We start from the raw sequence: 19,663 nt of genomic DNA on the forward strand, positions 1-19,663 counted from the left end.
TGATCTTGTGTCGTCATCCTTGAAGCTACAACTCTCCGATACCAGTTTATCTTCCATGCGACCTCTTACCTCTGTGCGTTTTCCGATGCACAAGAGCACGCTACAAGTACAAGTATAAGTCCATTCATCGGAAACTGTCCCGCTAGCTGTTGAAAGTCCGATTTGGGCCGAATTGAGGATCAAAAACCCACTTTATATCTCAAAAATCCGGGTTTGGGATCTGCTTCTCCAGACATTTTGCCGTGGCATACCTGTCCTAATTTTGTAAAACCTGGCTGAATTTCTATTTCCCTGTTCTTGGACTTTTCTGGCCTCAAATGTGGCAAGGAGTAATTGCACGGGTCACACAATGCAGGATGTACTGTTGTTTTCACGATATCTACAACTATGTGCGGGAGACACCAAAAAGTTAGGGTGCCAGTTTCCAATGAATCATGTACTGTAGTAGGCCTGTACTCAGAATACTTTTTAGGTGTTTTGAGATATCGCGTGAAGTTGTCTTGGAGCAAGAACAGGAACTGTGGCTGAAGTACGTGATGTGCGTGCCCGAACCTACCGGAGATTAATTAAGAACAAGCTGTGTTGCATATGACGTACCTTGGCAGTTGGGTATGTCGCTCCACACGGCTGTCTGGCTGGCGTTGTCGTACTTGCAGCGCGGTCGTTTGTACGGTATACTTATCACAGAGCTGTGATTGCAGACGATGACGGCCTCGCCACCCAGACGCCGATGGCCAGTGTAGAGAACGAGGGAGAACCTCCCGGCTGCCAGCTCTGGGCAGAAGTTCTCGATAGCTGCGTCAGAATATAAACACACACACGTTCAGTGAAATACAGTGGTATACACACATGCATGCACACACACAGACATACTCACACACAGACACACACTTACAGACAGACAGACAGACACATGCAGACATACATGCACGCACACATGCACACAAACACACTACTACTACTGCTGCTGCTGCTGCTGCTGCTGCTGCTGCTGCTGCTGCTACTGCTACTGCTACTGCTACTGCTACTACTACTACTACTACTAAGGTGCTCGGAGGTGGATGCACTTTTCAGTGCTCCCGTGTTCTTTGAATTTGAGTGCCCAGTGTGCATTTCCCTCGGTTCCTTGGCTTGCGGTGCTCGTCGATATCTAGCGTGCTAGCTATCTAGCCTGGTCATTATCCTTTCAGCGGTAGTCCCTTCAGTTAGGGACTTGGAGAGCATCGAGAGTTTTGCGAAATTTCTAGAATATTCTAGTCCCAGCCGTATTACAGTACCAGCGTTGCCTTGCTGGTGTCGCAGCTCATCGTGCCCAGTGCTGGCGGGTGGCGTCGCACACACATCTCCAGCTTGTGGAGCGCGTCGGATCAGCTTTCTAATCAGCTTTCTCGCCATGGTTACCGTGTGCATGGTTACCGTGTGCACTGTGCAGTTGTGATCGATCTCTACTAGTACTACTCTAGCGCTCTGGTGGCATGTCACAGCCCGCTGGTGGATCGAAGCCATGCTGTGTGTGCAGCAAGTCGACTGGGAGCTGCCGTGGCTGCTCGTGTGCTGTGTCAGCCAGGGCCTGCGAGAGCTGCTACCCTGGTCGCGCGGGTAGGTGCCGCAATTTTGGTAATGCTCAGCTGATTCCGATTGTGCCGGTTGCAGATCCGAATCCAGCATTCCATTCGGATAGATCTCCTGAGAGGCCAGGCTTTTTGGGCAGGCGGCGCCGCTCATCACCTGGCGCTGTCGGAAGGGGCAGGAGTCATGCTCGGGATGGGTCGGCCTCCAGGTCTCCGGTGGCTCGTGTACCGGGACGCCGTGGTCGTAGCCGTCGTGCACTTTCGCCCCGATTCAGACCCATTGATGGCCCTGTGCGTGGCGCTTCCACTCCACCGCACGCCGGGTGTGTTGATGGTGCTGCAGCTGTCTCCATTGCGGCAATGAATGTCCCCAGCCGTGATTCCAGGGATCCCAGTTCGAGGGATGACAGTGCCCCAGTTTCGGAGCCTGTTCCGCGGCCTGGAGCCCCGGATGTGGCACCGCGCTCTGCTGTTGGATCAGAGCCGGTTTCTAACGCCCCTGGTGCACGTGGTTCTGTGCCGGATCCGGGATCGGATCCTGCTGCTGCTGCTGCTGTTACTACTGAGTCTGTTCTCAGCGCATATGAGGAGGTCATCACGTGGCGTCGGAATCTATTTATTGTGCCACATGGAGCCGTGGGTCGGCGGTTTGTGGCTCTGCTGGCTGACCTCATGCACTCGTTTGCTGTTGGTGGTGCAGCGCGCCGGCATGCCTGGGCGGCTGTGGTCGTGGCTTCCCAGTTGCTCCTACAGAAGCCATGTGCTACCCAGTACGGGGCTTCGGCACCGCACCTTGATCGGCGTCTCGGCCTATGGGAATCTGGGCGGATTGGTGAGCTGCTGCGCGAGGGACGGTGCCTCCAGGCACATTTGCCCCCTCTTCGGGACTCTGGGCCTCGGGAGGCAGATGGGCAAATTGATGATATGAGATTCAGCAAGCTGGTCTTCTCCGGCAGAATACAATCGGCCATTCGTCTCGCCTCATCAGCCTCGTCCGGTGGGGTATTGGCGATGGATGAGGTCATGGACGCCGACACTGGGAAGACCGTGAGAGATGCACTTCTCGAAAAGCACCCATTACCTGCTAGCCCTGACCCGAGCGTTCTGGTGGATGCGGCGGACAGGTCTGAATGTGATCCCATTCTGTTTGAGAGGCTGACACCCGCCTTGATTAAACGCGTCGCTCGCGAGATGTCCGGCTCATCCGGCCCGTCTGGCCTTGACGCAGAGGCTTGGCAGCGAATGCTAACATGCTACGGAACTTGTTCGGACCGGCTGGCTTCTTCCATGGCGGAGACCGCCAGGCTTCTGTGCAGGGAGGATGTTGACCCGGATTCCTTGGCAGCCTTCACTGCGGCCCGGCTGATTCCGCTCAATAAGAACCCGGGCGTGCGGCCAATCGCAGTGGGTGAGGTGTTCCGTAGGATCGTCTGCAAGGCTGTCGCCCGAGTGATAGAGCCTGACATGCTCATGGTCACGGCTCCTCTGCAGCTGTGCGCGGGTGTCCCATCTGGCTGCGAGGCTGCGGTACATGCCATGGAGCACCTCTTTGAGCAACCAGCGACTGAGGGGATCCTACTGGTAGACGCAGGGAACGCTTTCAACTCGCTGAACCGTGCCGTCGCCATGCATAATGTACCCGTGGTCTGCCCGCCGCTTGGCCAGATCTTCCACAATACCTACCGTTCGCCAAGCCGATTGTTTGTTGCTGGTGGTGGCGAAGTGCTGTCGCGCGAGGGTACCTGTCAGGGCGATCCCTTGGCGATGGGAATATACGCTGTGGCCATAACGCCTCTCATACGCCGCTTGGGAGAGCTCTGACCCGATATCGTGCAGGAGTGGTACGCTGACGACGATTCCGCCGCTGGCCGTGTCCGGTCTCTGTTGCGCTATTGGAACAGTGTGAAGGAGCTTGGCCCGGCCTATGGATATACCCCTAACCCAACGAAAACGGTGCTGCTGGTCAAAGAGGAGTGTTTGGAGGAGGCGTCCACCCTGTTCGCCGGCACCGGCATCAAAATCATAACCTCCGGTTGTCGATATCTGGGAGGAGTGCTCGGCACAGGAAGCTTCAAGGCCGCGTACCTTGAGGAGGCGGTATCCGCCTGGTGCAGGCAGGTGGTGAACCTGGTATCTGTGGCCCGTACTCAGCCTCATGCAGTTTACGCCACGCTGCAGGGTGTCTATTCCAAGTGGCGCTACGTGCTCCGAGTGGCATCCTGCCCGCCTGCGTTACTAGAGCGCCTGGATACCCTGGTCAACCGCGACCTGCTACCCCTCCTCTTGGGTCGGGAGGTGCCTGATGAGGCAAGCCTTCGGCGACTCCTCTCAGTGCCCACCCGCCTTGGAGGCCTAAACATCCCGATTCTGGCGGCTGAGGCGGAGCGGGAGTATTCCACTTCTGTTGCGGTGACGGAGCCGCTTGTACGTCTGATGGTCGGTGATGGTTCGGGGAGTGCCGTGCCCGATGGCGAGGAGGTGTCTTTGGCATCGCCTCAGAATCCACCATTGTCAGTTGCTTCTGCTTCTGCTGCGTCCGTGCCCGATGGCGAGGAGGTGTCTTTGGCATCGCACCGGAATGCACCATTGTCAGTTGCTTCTGCTTCTGCTGCGTCTTCTGCTGCGTCCGTTCGTGATCCTCCTGGACCTGTGACCCGGCCAGAACCTGGGGTCCACACCACCCAGCCGGTTCGTGATAACCCGTCTGTCGCAGCCGTTACCGAGTCCCGCAAGCGAGCGGTCTCACGTCGCAAGGACAAGGAGAAGTCGCAGAAGGCACTAGTCGCGGCGTTATATCCCGATCTGCCCCCGCCTCAGAAATGCCTCACAGATATCGCCGGTGAGAAGGGCGTGTCGTCATGGCTGACGTGTGCCCCGCTTACTGCGCACCGGACAATCCTGAATAAGTCCGACTTTCGAGATGCGGTGTGCATACGCTATGGGTACCTGCCACTGGATGTCCCGTGCAAATGCGCTTGTGGAGCGGACACCACCCTACACCACTCGATGACGTGTCCACATGGGGGGGTACCCGATGGCACGTCATGACGAAATCCGGGACACCCTGGCGGCTGTCCTTGGCGATGTCGTGCCAGACGTGGAGGTCGAGCCTAGACTGCTCCCTCTCGATGGCGAGGTGCTCGCCGGCCGGACCGCCAATCGCAGCGCTGAAGCTCGTTTGGACATCAGGGCCGGGGGTTTCTGGACAAGGCAGCAGGACGCTTTCTTTGATGTCAGGGTCACCCACCCTAAAGCGTCCCTGCTGTCGCGTTCGGAAGCCCTTGGCCAACTGCGCACCAACGAGTTGGAGAAGAAGCGGAAATACTGCCAGAGGATCACGGACGTCGAGCGAGGTGCCTTCACTCCGTTGGTGTTTGCTACGAATGGCATGGCTGGGGCAGAGTGTGGAATGTTCCTGAAGCGGCTTGTTCAGCGCGTGGTGGAGAAGCACTCTGACCTACAGTACTCCGTCGTCATGCACCATCTTCGTGCCAAGATTGCCTTCTGCCTCCTCCGCTGGGCCGTAACCTGTCTGCGTGGATGCCGGGGAGCTCGGGGCGTACGCCGTGGCAATTCGTTTGTCACGGAGTGCAGGCTGCTCCGGTAGTGGCATGGGGCTGTGTGGCCGATCCTAAACGGATGTGACGTAACGGACATATCTGTTTTTGAGCATGTCTTTGTTTTGTTTTTTTTGTTTTGTTTTTTTGTTTCTACTTTTATAATAGTTTGTTTTGTTTTGTTTATCGGACAGATCGAAGTAAGCATTCATACGCAGACAAATTATACATCCACCACCCTATTGGTTTATGATGTTTTTACACATATACCCCCAATAGGCTATTTATCAGACTGGAGTTTTCAACTTACACATTCCACATTCACCACTCAATCGGCTTTTGGTTTGTTCACACATACGTACCATACGCGATCTATTGGACTTGAGTTTTACCTTGTGTCCTTTTTTGCAGTCTGCAGATTCTTTTGTTGGACATTGTTTATTGAGGTTCTTGTTGCTTTTGGTTTACGCATATGCGTCATTTGCCCGTAAAAGAGGCCTTGTTACTACTGCTGCTGCTGCTGCTGCTGCTGCTGCTGCTGCTGCTGCTGCTGCTGCTGCTGCTGCTGCTGCTGCTACTGCTACTGCTACTGCTACTGCTACTGCTACTGCTACTGCTACTACTACTACTACTACTACTACTACTACTACTACTACTACTATGTACAGCTACCCTATCGGGCCACGCCGCTCCCAGAAGCGGGAGACAACGACAAGAAGAGAGAAGAGAAGAGAGAGAAATCGCAACACACACACACACACACACTTGTACTTAATGCTCACTGCCAAAACTGGTCACGTGGGTCTCCCCAGGAGAGGGGAGAGAGACTCAAAAGGAATCTAGGAAAGATGGCTCAATTGTCTATTGAACCGCCCAACGGCCGACACCCCCTGAAATCCCCAAAACTCTGGGTGGACTTGAAAATGATCCCACTTATTCGCTCACCACACCTCAGTAAGTGGGTGAGGACAAGGTGCAGAAAAAGGATTGACTGTATCAGGGTATCCGTCCCGGGATCCAACTGCAGTTACCCCTGCCCCCAGTGAAGGTAATACTTTCTACTAGTGTGGGTGACTAAATCAGAGTGACATACAGTTGACCTACCCTTATAACGATATTTGCGTCAGACCAAGAAATATTGTTATAAGGGTAATATTGTTATAGGGGTAACTGCAACTGGTTCATTTCATACACATACGTCATAATGCATGTATTTTGTTCATTTTTTACACTCTTCGTAGCCTAAAAAACTGATGTACATGCACATTATGTACACCGCAAGGTGCCCACTGGTGCCCCCATTGCATTTCGTCATGTCCCAGCGACTTATCAAGTGAAGCTTGCCCTACCTGGATAGTGGCCTCTACATATTCCCTGCTAGATATTGTTATAAAAAGGGAAATGTCGATTGGTCAGCCCATTTTATATCGTTATAGGGGTAATATCGTTATAGCAATATTGTTATAGAGGTAAGGCATTGTATACACAAGTCAATGGAGTGATTTGGTTTGGCAGAAAAATATCGTTATAAGGGTAATATCGTTATAGAGGTTATCGTTATAAGGGTAGGTCGACTGTATATGTAGTAACTGGCCTTTCTCCACCTGCTCCCAGTCCCATGCCATCTCCACACTTATTCAAAGGGACGACGATAACTACATTTGGAAGACTGTTTATTGACACGACGACGAAACACAACTAGACAAGACGAACTCAAGACGAAGACTGCTTTTCATACCACAGCAACACGCGCATGCACCAACATAACATACACGCGACGGACACAAAATAACGTACTATATACGATAATTATGGTAAGTCTATCGATATACGGTACATACGGTATGATACGGTAGAAAATCCGTCTACTACAACACACACACACACACACACACACACACACACACACACACACACACACACACACACACACATATACACACGTGCACGCATGCACGCGGACACACACACACACACACACATGCACACACAGCATGTACGATAAGGGGGGACTGCCCTGAGCGCAAAGAGAAACCCGACGGAGAGCAATCTCAGAATAATCTGTCTGAACGGAATGCGGCTGCCATGGTAGTCATGAATGCCAACACTACCATCCACAATCCCATCAAGAACAACACCAGGAACAACAAATACTCTCTTATCAGCCACAGGCTATCGTGAGAATAAAGATTTGAAACAGAACATGGACAGAGCCAAAACAAACAAACAAACAAACGGCAGCAACTGCCAGCAACAAATAGTGACAACAAAACACAAGAACAGCAGCAGCATACGCAACAGTAGCAGCAGCATACGCAACAGTAGCAGCAACAGGAACAGCAGCAGCAGCAGTAGCGGCGATGGCATTAAGTGGACACAGCGTTCGAAGCTCAAACACCCGTGGACAGGGCCCAACTTACCAACACAATGCTGATCACTGGACCAGTCAAGTCTGGTATTATTGACGATTATACACCGGCGCTGTACGGACGTACTCAGCTGAAAACCGGGGTGACAGACGATAACACCCAAGCTGTCCATCGATCGGTTTTTGGGTTTGTAGTGGACATCACCATTCGGATCGGTGAACTGCGAGCAAGTTGAATTGGCTACAGGACAGAGAAGTATGGAAAATGTACTCAACAACTTTCCTTGAAAGCTATTATTAAATTGTGAATTTACTAGTAATGTTTGTAACATGGGAAATTGTAGGCACAAGTTATGCGATCGAGTCCACCAACTAAACCAGATTTTGAACAGTCAGACGTGCACAATCTAGCACAAAACTGACTGTTGGAATTAGCAATAATATCCATGAACCTTCCAAGTTGGAAGGCCGTTGGTTAGCGCTATCGAGCAGTGCTCAAGCTGACTTTGATGCCGTGGAATGTCTCAGTACTCCCTGTCAGTTTTGTGCTAGATTTTGCACGTCTGACTGTTCAAAATCTGGTTTAGTTGGTGGACTCGATCGCATAACTTGCGCCCACAATTTCCATGTTACAATTTTTTCCTTGGCTCACCATCTGAGTTCTTACTAGTAATGGGAAAGAGGAATGGTGGGAGGGGGGGGGGGGGTTGTGAAAAGGTCACAGTGAACAAAGTAAAGGGGGAGTGTGTGTAAGAGAGAGAGAGAGAGAGAGAGAGAGAGAGAGAGAGAGAGAGAGAGAGAGAGAGAGAGAGAGAGAGAGAGAGAGAGAGAGAGAGAGAGAGAGAGAGAGAGAGAGAGAGAGAGAGAGAGAGAGAGAGAGAGAGAGAGAGAGAGAGAGAGAGAGAGAGAGAGAGAGAGAGAGAGAGAGAGAGAGAGAGAGAGAGAGAGAGAGAGAGAGGAGAGAGAGAGAGAGAGAAAGAGAGAGAGTTTGTGTGTGTGTGTGTGTGTGTGTGTGTGTGTGTGTGTGTGTGCGTGCGTGCGTGCGTGTGGAGCTGCTGGCAGTTCCTTCGTTGCCACTGCAAGCAGGTTTGGCCTCACTGTAAGCTTCACCAAGACCAAAGTTATGGTAGTGAATGCCCCGTCGCCACCATCCGGCCTTTTAGAGTTGCCTGAGGGTAGTATTGAGCTGGTGCCTGATTTTACGTATCTCGGCAGTTGTATTTCTTCGGATGGCCAGATGACTGCTGAGATCTCGGCTCGCTTGGCAAAAGCTTCCCGAGCATTTGGCACATTGCGCTCATCTGTCTTTTCCAATCGTGATCTCTCCGTCAAGACGAAGGTGCACGTATATTCGGCCGTTGTCTTGTCGACGCTGCTGTATGGTTGTGAAACCTGGGCAATTAAGTCCGTGGATGTTCGTCGGCTTGCAGCCTTTCATCACCGCTGTGTTCGTTTCCTGCTGGATATTCGCAGAGTAACACAATGGCAGGAGCACATCTCCAACGCCACTCTCCTTGAACGAGCCAGGGTACAGCCGATCGAGGAGGCACTGAAAACGCGTCGACTCCGCTGGTTAGGCCATGTTGCTCGAATAGATGACTTCCGTATGCCAAAGTGTATCCTCTTCGGCGAACTGGACAAGACCCGGCCACGTCATGGGCCCCGGAAGCGGTGGTGGGACAATGTTGTGTCCGACATGAAGGACCGCCAGATAGCGGACTGGTACGACCTCGCCCAGGATCGCAGAGAGTGGAGATCAGCATGCAGCACCATTCCCCCGACCGAGCCCGTCACCTTAGACTTCGTTTGCACTTGTGGAAAGCGCTATCGCCGTCGCCAGGACTTGACTCGCCACGCCCGATTCTGCTCGTGACTTGAACCCAGTTGGTCCCTTCGGGACCTGCTATCATCTCCGGATGGGCATATTGTATTGTATTGTACTGTGTGTGTGTGTGTGTGTGTGTGTGTGTGTGTGTGTGTGTGTGTGTGTGTGTGTGTGTGTGTGTGTGTGTGTGGTGGTGGGGGGGGGGGGAGAGGCACACATGGGTGCACGAGTTACAGACAGTCTACATGCAGCCAGCTGACAACTCACAGAATTCCTGATCATCATCCATCGCTACATCTGTCTCACTGGTCTTGTCCGAGTCTGCAATAATCACGCATAAATGGCAATATGTAGCATTACACCTCACTCCATACACACTTACAGTCTTAGGCATGCTCTCCCTTACTGGTGTATATATCTCCATATACATTCGGTTCCTTGTTATAATATACAGTGACTTTTACGGCCTCATTTCCTCTGTGCTGCGCTGATGAGTCCACAAAGGACGAAGCAGTTCTGTCCGCAGATTGAGTATAGTGACTTTGATATACTTCTGTAGCACGTATACACTTCACGAGCACATTAACTGTACTCTGGTAAATGCAGTCAATGTATTACTGAAGGAGAGAATAGGTACTGCCGAGGCCAGTGGACTCACACGCTCTACAGTGGGGAAACCAATAACTCTACAGTGGGGAAACCAATAGGGGGGGGGGGGGGGAGATTATGTTAAAATGATGTCATGTTGGCGAACCAGTGGAACCGCTTATGGTCGCTAAATATACTGGGGGTGAGTCGGCAGATTCACTTATGGGTGCCAAGTAAGCAGGGTGAGCCGGCGGTTTCGTTAAATTAAGCTATGACGCGACTTTGCCAACGCATCTAAAAGTATGATGTAATCTCCTAGCCTCTATAGTATAATAGGGAGCTCAGTGATGTCATGTGACAGGTGAAAACTGCAGTGATGTAATGTGACAGGTGAACACTGCAGTGATGTCATGTGACAGGTGAAAACTGCAGTGATGTCATGTGACAGGTGAAAACTGCAGTGATATCATGTGACAAGTGGAAACTGCAGTGATGTCATGTGACAAGTGAAAACTGCAGTGATATCATGTGACAGGTGAAAACTGCAGTGATGTCATGTGACAGGTGAAAACTGCAGTGATGTCATGTGACAGGTGAAAGCTGCAGTGATGTAATGTGACAGGTGAACACTGCAGTGATGTCACGTGACAGGTGAAAGCTGCAGTGATGTCATGTGACAGGTGAACACTGCAGGTACAGTGGGCCCTTCGGGGCGGTTGTTTTGCGCTGATTTCGAGCCCAGCACAAACTTCTCCCCTGGTGACTTCACTCTGGTCGATGCTGTACAGGAGTCAGGACAGGCGAAAGCAGTTCTTGATCGGCCCGGCCATACCCTAGCCTTTCACAGGTTGTGTATGATATGGCAGGTATACACACACACACGCACGCACGCACGCACGCACGCACGCACACACACACACACACACACACACACGACCTCTTCAGCAGTAAACACTCGTTGGTGGCCAAAACGTTTGCGTAGCAATGACCTGACCGACCGGACCGATTCCGGCAGACCTGTATGTAGCTGAGGTCGGTATCTTTCCATAGATGCCGGCCATGCTGTGCTGGGAACAGGTGCTGTGCGTAGCGCCATTTCCGACTGTTCATATCAACAGATGGATGCCGTGCCTCGGCAGGAGCATCAGATTTTCGTTTTCAGCGGCCTCGAATCAGTCAAACATTCTGGAACATATCGGCCCGCTGTTAATCGCAAACGGAGGTAGGGAATCATAGAAACGAGCCTGGAGACCAGGCACGTGAAGCGCGAACGCTGAGAAGTGGTAACCATGCAAACCTAGGAGCTGCGCACGTACGTGTGAACTGCTCAGGCCACTCCCCGTGTGCATGTACATGGCAAGAATCGCACGAACTTTGCTGTTGAAAGCTGAAAAATTCCAAATCACCTCATACTTGCCTATGCTGATTTCTGGGACTGAGCAAGTCATTATTCTTCCAAAATCCATTCATCGATAATTGTAGATTGCTTTGGGGGTGTTGTGGTTCAAATTTTCACAGCTGCTCCCTTGCACCTCCCTGTCTCAAAAAGCAAGTGGCGTATGTTAAACTATCCAAATTAGATTATCGCTCCGAGCTCCATACCAATAGTGACATGTAATACAAATCTTTTTCCACCGCCGTTTAAAAACTCTTCACTTTTTTGTCTTTTTCTTGGCCGACTGAAAGAGAGAGGATAAAAGAAGGGTGAGAAGACTTGCCAAAGTTGTGAGCAGAACTTGCTGGTACGATGGCGTTATCCACCTTGCGTGTTTTGAGTCGACGCGGCCTGTTATCCTTATCGTCTTGGGTTCGCCCTCTGAGAAAAGGCCCACTGGAGCTGACGCTCTTAGCTGAGAGCTACACGAAGCTCACAGGACATTCGGAGAGCCGACTCCTCGAGAAGGATGAACAAATTGAGCAGCTGAAGAGACTCAGCAGAAGCAGTCGCACAATACTACGCCGTGATGTGCAACCGCATCTGGCTTGACCTACGCCTGCGTGCTATGTATCCCAAAGTTCGCCAGTTCACAGCGAGTTTTAGAGATCCTACTCTGGTTCTGCCCGTACTAGTAGTAGTAGAATCCTAAAGGACGTTTTGGCTCTTCGTTGAGCTCATTTAGTTATTACACACAGACACTCAGTGTCTTTCCACTCGGAAATAATTCTCCTCATACTTCAGTAAGAATCATTATCATTAGTATCAGAGATACTCAAACTCGTGACTGTCCTCCAAGTAGTTATGATGAGGAAGCCCTACATCACGACGGCTGGGGTAGATATTCCCACCAGCCGTACGCGACGCAGAAAATGCTAGTGTCAGGATAAGGACATCGTGGAGGCGAATAGAGACATACCGTAGAAGTCTCCGGTAAACGAAAGCAATACGACGGGAAAAGAAGAAGACTGTATAACCATAAACGGGACAAGTCATGGCAGTAAGTATAGAACTAGAAAACGAATGGGAACAGGGTCGACTTGACATAAAACGTACATGTAACAATAAATCGTAATGTTGTCCGACGGTAACACACAGTAGCCATAAATACAAGAGATGCATGCAGCCGTCAAATCAAGAGTCAATGTACAGAGTGAAGACGCATGCAATATCTAACACTCCCTCCGTTGAGGTACAATATCTAACACTCCCTCCGTTGAGGTACATAAGGCTGATCGAATGCATGTATTGTAGCTCAACAACGAATACTTATGATATTGCAATCAAAGGTGTAGGATCTTCTTGAGACAACGCTTGACGCATCTCACCATTCTCTCAAAGAACCCGCCCCACCAGGGGGGCTTCTCAAGCAGATGGGGCTTCTCCAGCAGGTGGGGTCCCGCGTTGAGGCAGACGATCGACGAGCCCTTGCCTGAGCGGAATGACGCATCGTACACAACACGCACTCTTGTTGTGGTCCTATCTTCTCCACCAACGGCTTGATGTGGCGCATAGTGTATATCTCTCACATCACCAAATTCCGGGTTCTTGACTTCCTCGATATTGCTGATTCGGAAGTTGTCAGGTAGCGTTGCGTGGACTTGATTCTCCGTTATTGGATGTATTCCAAGAGACTCCAGCTCCCAGGATTGTTGGAGCTGCTTATCAAGGACCTGCGCTGTCGTCGTTAAGCTGTGCACCTCAGTAGCGAGGCATGTACCTGTCGTACTAGTTGTTGGGCCTGATGCAGGACCGGACAAGACCCAGCCAAGACGCGTACGGATGGCTGTTGGACCAGAGGCCGTCGTGATCACCTTGCCCATCATAAATTGCCAGTACTGGTCGGCTCCAATCAATAGATCGATTGTGGCTGTGCCGTCGCAGTCGTCTGCCAGTGTGAGGCCTTGTAGCGCACCGCAGCACTGGACTGCTTGTGCAGGGTGCTGGTTCTGGACTGGTGCACAAATTGATTCAATCACGATACACTCCAGCTGCAGGGGGTCTCCCTCCGTACTCTGTACGGTCAGATTCACCACGTCTCTTAAACCGCTGTCCCCAACAGAGCAATCACCGAAGGCATTGACATTCAAGCCTTCCTGCCTGTCTGTCTTTAGGTCCAGCCGCCTTTGCACATCACGTGTCACGAATGAGCGCTGGCTCCCTCCGTCGAACAACAACCTCACAGGGATCCCGTTGTCTCGGACTGGTAAGCCTGGTGCAACTATAGCTTTAGCGGTCTGCAGCAAAACCATATTGTTGTCCTTGCTAGATGATGTCAGAGCACTGACAGATGACAGTGTAACGCTGCTGGCGGATGGGTTGGTCGGTCCCTTCTTGCTTGGAGCCGATGCTGCCCTAGACTGGTTGTTAGCGGCCGGCTTCTTTTCATAGCGCGACGTGGGTGGTGTTACAGGTGATGGCCTGTCAGATGTTGAGTCACACAGGGTAGTGTGGTGTCGACGTTGGCACTTGGCGCATTTCAACTTCGACTGACAGTGACGGATTATGTGGTTCGGTTTCAGACACAAAAAGCACCTTCCGTTGCTCTTAACTATGTCCTTCCGCTTCTCTGTGTTTGTAACGACAGAGCACCTGGCCGTCTCATGACTCTGTCCACAGAACACGCAACTGGCACTTGCCGGGGACGTAAAGGCTGCTAATGCTGCTGCTGTTGGCTGTTCTCTGTAGGTCTGTTTGTTGCGTGTACCGGTCCCCTCAGGCTGTGTGGTGATGCCAGTGAGTGTCTCCTGTGCTGTTGTTCTGTAGTCCGCTTCCCTTAATGCCCAGGCCAGCAGAGTGCATACCGTCTCCGCTTCACCTCTTTCTGTCATCTGGCGGTAGTACTGCGTCAAGAGAGACTGTGGCAGTTTCTTCAGGAGCTGCTGATAGAATGCACCAGCCTGAAGTTCCTGGCTGCGTCCGGCGTCTTCTAGGTGAATGACAGCTACTTGGAGAAGATCAGCGAACTTCTCCAGATCCTGGGCAGCTCGTTCCATTCGTATCACTGGTAGCCGCGCCAGCGCCTCTGTATGCACTGCTGTCTGTCTTCTATCGCCACCAAACTTCTGTTCTAGACGCCTGATTGCTGCGGTGTACGCTGCTGCTGAGTATCCATAAGATTCTATCGCTTTCAATGCTGAGCCCGTCAAACACTGACGTAGTTGCAATAATTTCAGCTCTGGCGATAAATCTTGCTGCTCTACGCAAACCGAGAATGCTGCTTTCCATGTTCTGTATGCTGTTTTATCACCACTAAACGTAGGTATCTTCACTTTCTTCAGGTGTCGGTACACGTCTGTTGGTGCTGCTGTTGACGATGGTGAGCTGGCTGTCATTCCAGACCAACTGGTCTGCGCGGGTTGCTGTTGACGCTGCTGCTGCTGCTGCTGTTGTTGTTGTTGTTGTTGCCGCTGCTGCTGTTGCTGCTGTTGCTGTTGCTGTAGTTGTTGTAGCCCAGACAACGGCTGTGGCCTGGGCCTCGGTAGCGGCGTGGAAAACCGCTGCGGCGGTAGCATGCGTGATAACGGCTGCGGCATAGACGACGGCTGCAACGTAGACAAAGGCTGCGATGACTTCGGCACATAGACCGAATGGGACGCGTACAACGGCGGCAACGAGTGCTGCGACACAGGCAACGGCAAAGACTGATCTGCCGACAATGGCGGCAACGACTGCTGCGACACGGGCAGCGACTGCTGCGATACAGGCAGCGACTGCTGCAACACGGGCAGCGCCTGCTGCGACACGGGCAGCGACTGCTGCGACACAGGCAACGGCAAAGACTGATCTGCCGGCAATCGCGGCAACGAATGCTGCGACACGGGCAGCGACTGCTGCGATACAGGCAGCGACTGCTGCAACACGGGCAGCGACTGCTGCGACACGGGCAGCGACTGCTGCGACACAGGCAACGGCAGAGACTGAGACGCAGACAACGGCGGCAACGACTGCAGCGACACGGGCAGCGACTGCTGCGACACAGGCAGCGACAAGTACTGATACGCAGACAACGGTTGTGACATACATGAAGGCAAGGGCTGCGACAAAGACTGCGACACATACAAAGGCTGTGTGTGTGTGTACTGCATGCGTGTGCGCTGTGATTGCATCCTAGACACAGGTTGCGATGCAGTCTCTGGGGTCTGTTTGCCAGGTTGCCACAATGTGTCCATGGAGTTGTTGGTGTGGGCCAATGGTGCTGTCCCAGTGTTGAACTGCTGTGCATTCTCAATCATATACTCGGTGCTTTCTGGAACAATCACTGGCGTAGCAATGTCTGGCACGAAAGCGTTCGCCCACGTTGTATCACTATTTGCAGTTGCACCTTCTACGTCGTTTGGATACTCTTGCCGATCCTTCGTATCTGCCTTTTGATGATGACCATAGCCTTGTAAAGCCGTCTGATCACCAGCAGGTTCGCATAACGGCGCACTCTCGCCCGTTTCGGGAACCTGTGCGTCTGCCTGTGCACGACTCGTGCTGTCTGTTTGCTGCATATGGCCGCTCAGGACAAGTCCTGCAGCTCCTGGTGCGTGATCCGTGTCCTTATCTAGACTCGCTAAGTATGCTTTCACCTTATCGGCATTCCGGGTGTACTGTACACCGCTTATGGAGCTCGCACGTGAACTGTTGTAGTTTGAACAAATTCCGTACATGTACTCACTAACCATAGCCACTGTGTTTGCATACATTTCTTGTGTTGCTACATACTCCTCGAACAACTCTGGATCCTCCCGCAATGTACTAAGCAAGCAATGTACTTTTAGGTCCAGCTCCACGAGTGACAGTTTGACAGCACTTACAGGTGATCCATTTTCGATATCGTTCAGAACCGCGATTCTTGCTTTGGCGAAGGCGACACTCTGGTCAGCCTTTCTCGACCTCGCATCCATTGAATCCGGCTCGAAGGACCAATTTTAGAGATCCTACTCTGGTTCTGCCCGTACTAGTAGTAGTAGAATCCTAAAGGACGTTTTGGCTCTTCGTTGAGCTCATTTAGTTATTACACACAGACACTCAGTGTCTTTCCACTCGGAAATAATTCTCCTCATACTTCAGTAAGAATCATTATCATTAGTATCAGAGATACTCAAACTCGTGACTGTCCTCCAAGTAGTTATGATGAGGAAGCCCTACATCACGACGGCTGGGGTAGATATTCCCACCAGCCGTACGCGACGCAGAAAATGCTAGTGTCAGGATAAGGACATCGTGGAGGCGAATAGAGACATACCGTAGAAGTCTCCGGTAAACGAAAGCAATACGACGGGAAAAGAAGAAGACTGTATAACCATAAACGGGACAAGTCATGGCAGTAAGTATAGAACTAGAAAACGAATGGGAACAGGGTCGACTTGACATAAAACGTACATGTAACAATAAATCGTAATGTTGTCCGACGGTAACACACAGTAGCCATAAATACAAGAGATGCATGCAGCCGTCAAATCAAGAGTCAATGTACAGAGTGAAGACGCATGCAATATCTAACAGCGAGGTACGAGAAGTTGTTGTCTGAGGTGGTGTTCCTGCAGTGCAAGCTGTCACCTGCAGCCGTGGAGATTTACAACGGTCTGTCGAAGCAGTGCCACGGTAGGGTCACCAAGACAGAGACGGAGAAGGAGCTCTCTGCATTCGCGCACAACAGCTCAAAGGTGTTTCACCACCTTGGCCATCATCTGCCCAGGGGTCTTTACTGTGGGGGCGACCCGCCTACGATGACTGCAATGACGATTCTGATCGTTTTGCTGCAACAACGGAACTGTCTATCCGACGAGGTGTGCCGATGATCGTGGACATTAACAACAAGATAATGATGGTGGCAAAGGACGGCGTGTTGGAGAGCAAGGGCGGTTTGTAACTCTTGTTTTTTTCTCTGCCTTTGGCCCTTGTGTGTCTCTCTCTCCCTCCCTCTCTCTCTCTCTCTCTCTCTCTCTCTCTCTCTCTCTCTCTCTCTCTCTCTCTCTCTCTCTCTCTCTCTCTCTCTCTCTCTCTCTCTCTCTCTCTCCGTCTCTCTCTCAAAGTTTCTCTTTCTCTCTCTCTCTCTCTTTCTCTCTCTACCTCTGAAATCCCCACTTTCCTTAGTCTGCCTAACCTTCCACATAAAATTTTGTTTTCTTGGCCCACTTACTTTGGTATTATCTTGGGCCCCCTGTACTGGACCAGATCCAGATCAGAGAGCAAGGACGGTTTGTAACTCTTGTTTTTTCATCAAGCAAGTCTCTGCCTTTGTCCCTTGTGTGTCTCTCTCCCTCTCTCTCTCTGTCCGTCTCTCTCAAAGCTTCTCTCTCTCTCTCTCTTTCTCTTTCTCTCTCTACCTCTGAAATCCCCAATCTCCTTAATACTCGGAGTTTCGTGTGAAACACTCATTAGACAGCATTATGATGAGTGTTTCACACGAAACTCCGAGTAACGGCGGAAAAAGATTTGTTTGCTTCATTCCTGTGTGATCATTGTACTACTGGCTCTGCCCACTGGACAAAGAGCACACTATACGCAGCCTGAGGACCTTAGACAACTGCCAATAGTGAAAGGGGTGGTCGAAAAGAAGGAGAGCGCAGTGCAAACGATCTGTCGCTTTGGCTACAACCCTCGCAAAGCCTTACCAATTCTACAACACACACACACACACACACGCACACGCACACGCACACACACATATATATATATATAGATTGCAGATTGAGTATTTCGCTCCTGCTCTTGTAGCAGTTGAGCACTCTTGCGTGGGGTAGTGCCTTTGCTGTTTGCGTTATGCAGAGCTCACTGACTTGTCAGTTTGAGCACTCTGGCAAGGTACGTTCGGGCCTGATTGGAAATTTTTATTTCCATTGCTATCAGGTTCGGCCTCATTTCCTCTGTGCTGCGCTGACGAGTCCACAAAGGACGAAACAGTTCTGTCCGCAGATTGAGTATTTCGCTCCTGCTCTTGTAGCAGTTGAGCACTCTTGCGTGGGGTAGTGCCTTTGCTGTTTGCGTTATGCAGAGCTCACTGACTTGTCAGTTTGAGCACTCTGGCAAGGTACGTTCGGGCCTGATTGGAAATTTTTATTTCCATTGCTATCAGGTTCGGCCTCATTTCCTCTGTGCTGCGCTGACGAGTCCACAAAGGACGAAACAGTTCTGTCCGCAGATTGAGTATTTCGCTCCTGCTCTTGTAGCAGTTGAGCACTCTTGCGTGGGGTAGTGCCTTTGCTGTTTGCGTTATGCAGAGCTCACTGACTTGTCAGTTTGAGCACTCTGGCAAGGTACGTTCGGGCCTGATTGGAAATTTTTATTTTTATTTTTATTTCCATTGCTATCAGGTTCGGCCTCATTTCCTCTGTGCTGCGCTGACGAGTCCACAAAGGACGAAACAGTTCTGTCCGCAGATTGAGTATTTCGCTCCTGCTCTTGTAGCAGTTGAGCACTCTTGCGTGGGGTAGTGCCTTTGCTGTTTGCGTTATGCAGAGCTCACTGACTTGTCAGTTTGAGCACTCTGGCAAGGTACGTTCGGGCCTGATTGGAAATTTTTATTTCCATTGCTATCAGGTTCGGCCTCATTTCCTCTGTGCTGCGCTGACGAGTCCACAAAGGACGAAACAGTTCTGTCCGCAGATTGAGTATTTCGCTCCTGCTCTTGTAGCAGTTGAGCACTCTTGCGTGGGGTAGTGCCTTTGCTGTTTGCGTTATGCAGAGCTCACTGACTTGTCAGTTTGAGCACTCTGGCAAGGTACGTTCGGGCCTGATTGGAAATTTTTATTTCCATTGCTATCAGGTTCGGCCTCATTTCCTCTGTGCTGCGCTGACGAGTCCACAAAGGACGAAACAGTTCTGTCCGCAGATTGAGTATTTCGCTCCTGCTCTTGTAGCAGTTGAGCACTCTTGCGTGGGGTAGTGCCTTTGCTGTTTGCGTTATGCAGAGCTCACTGACTTGTCAGTTTGAGCACTCTGGCAAGGTACGTTCGGGCCTGATTGGAAATTTTTATTTCCATTGCTATCAGGTTCGGCCTCATTTCCTCTGTGCTGCGCTGACGAGTCCACAAAGGACGAAACAGTTCTGTCCGCAGATTGAGTATTTCGCTCCTGCTCTTGTAGCAGTTGAGCACTCTTGCGTGGGGTAGTGCCTTTGCTGTTTGCGTTATGCAGAGCTCACTGACTTGTCAGTTTGAGCACTCTGGCAAGGTACGTTCGGGCCTGATTGGAAATTTTTATTTTTATTTTTATTTCCATTGCTATCAGGTTCGGCCTCATTTCCTCTGTGCTGCGCTGACGAGTCCACAAAGGACGAAACAGTTCTGTCCGCAGATTGAGTATTTCGCTCCTGCTCTTGTAGCAGTT

At 51.2% G+C, this 19,663-nt stretch overlaps 1 protein-coding gene across 1 annotated transcript in view; it reads right to left on the reverse strand.

Moving 5' to 3' along the window:
- LOC135821069 (nascent polypeptide-associated complex subunit alpha, muscle-specific form-like) overlaps positions 1-19,663 on the reverse strand; it is a 38,586-nt gene that overhangs the window by 4,519 nt on the left and 14,404 nt on the right. Inside the window, exons 3-5 of the mRNA XM_065334131.1 lie at positions 9,589-9,642; positions 7,549-7,737; positions 598-795 (exon numbers count right to left, since the gene is read on the reverse strand). Coding sequence (XP_065190203.1) covers positions 598-795; positions 7,549-7,737; positions 9,589-9,642 — 441 coding nt within the window. The remainder of the gene's footprint in view (positions 1-597; positions 796-7,548; positions 7,738-9,588; positions 9,643-19,663) is intronic.

The sequence above is a fragment of the Sycon ciliatum genome, chromosome 7, assembly GCF_964019385.1.
Source record: "Sycon ciliatum chromosome 7, ocSycCili1.1, whole genome shotgun sequence".
In the NCBI taxonomy this organism is placed as follows: domain Eukaryota; kingdom Metazoa; phylum Porifera; class Calcarea; order Leucosolenida; family Sycettidae; genus Sycon; species Sycon ciliatum.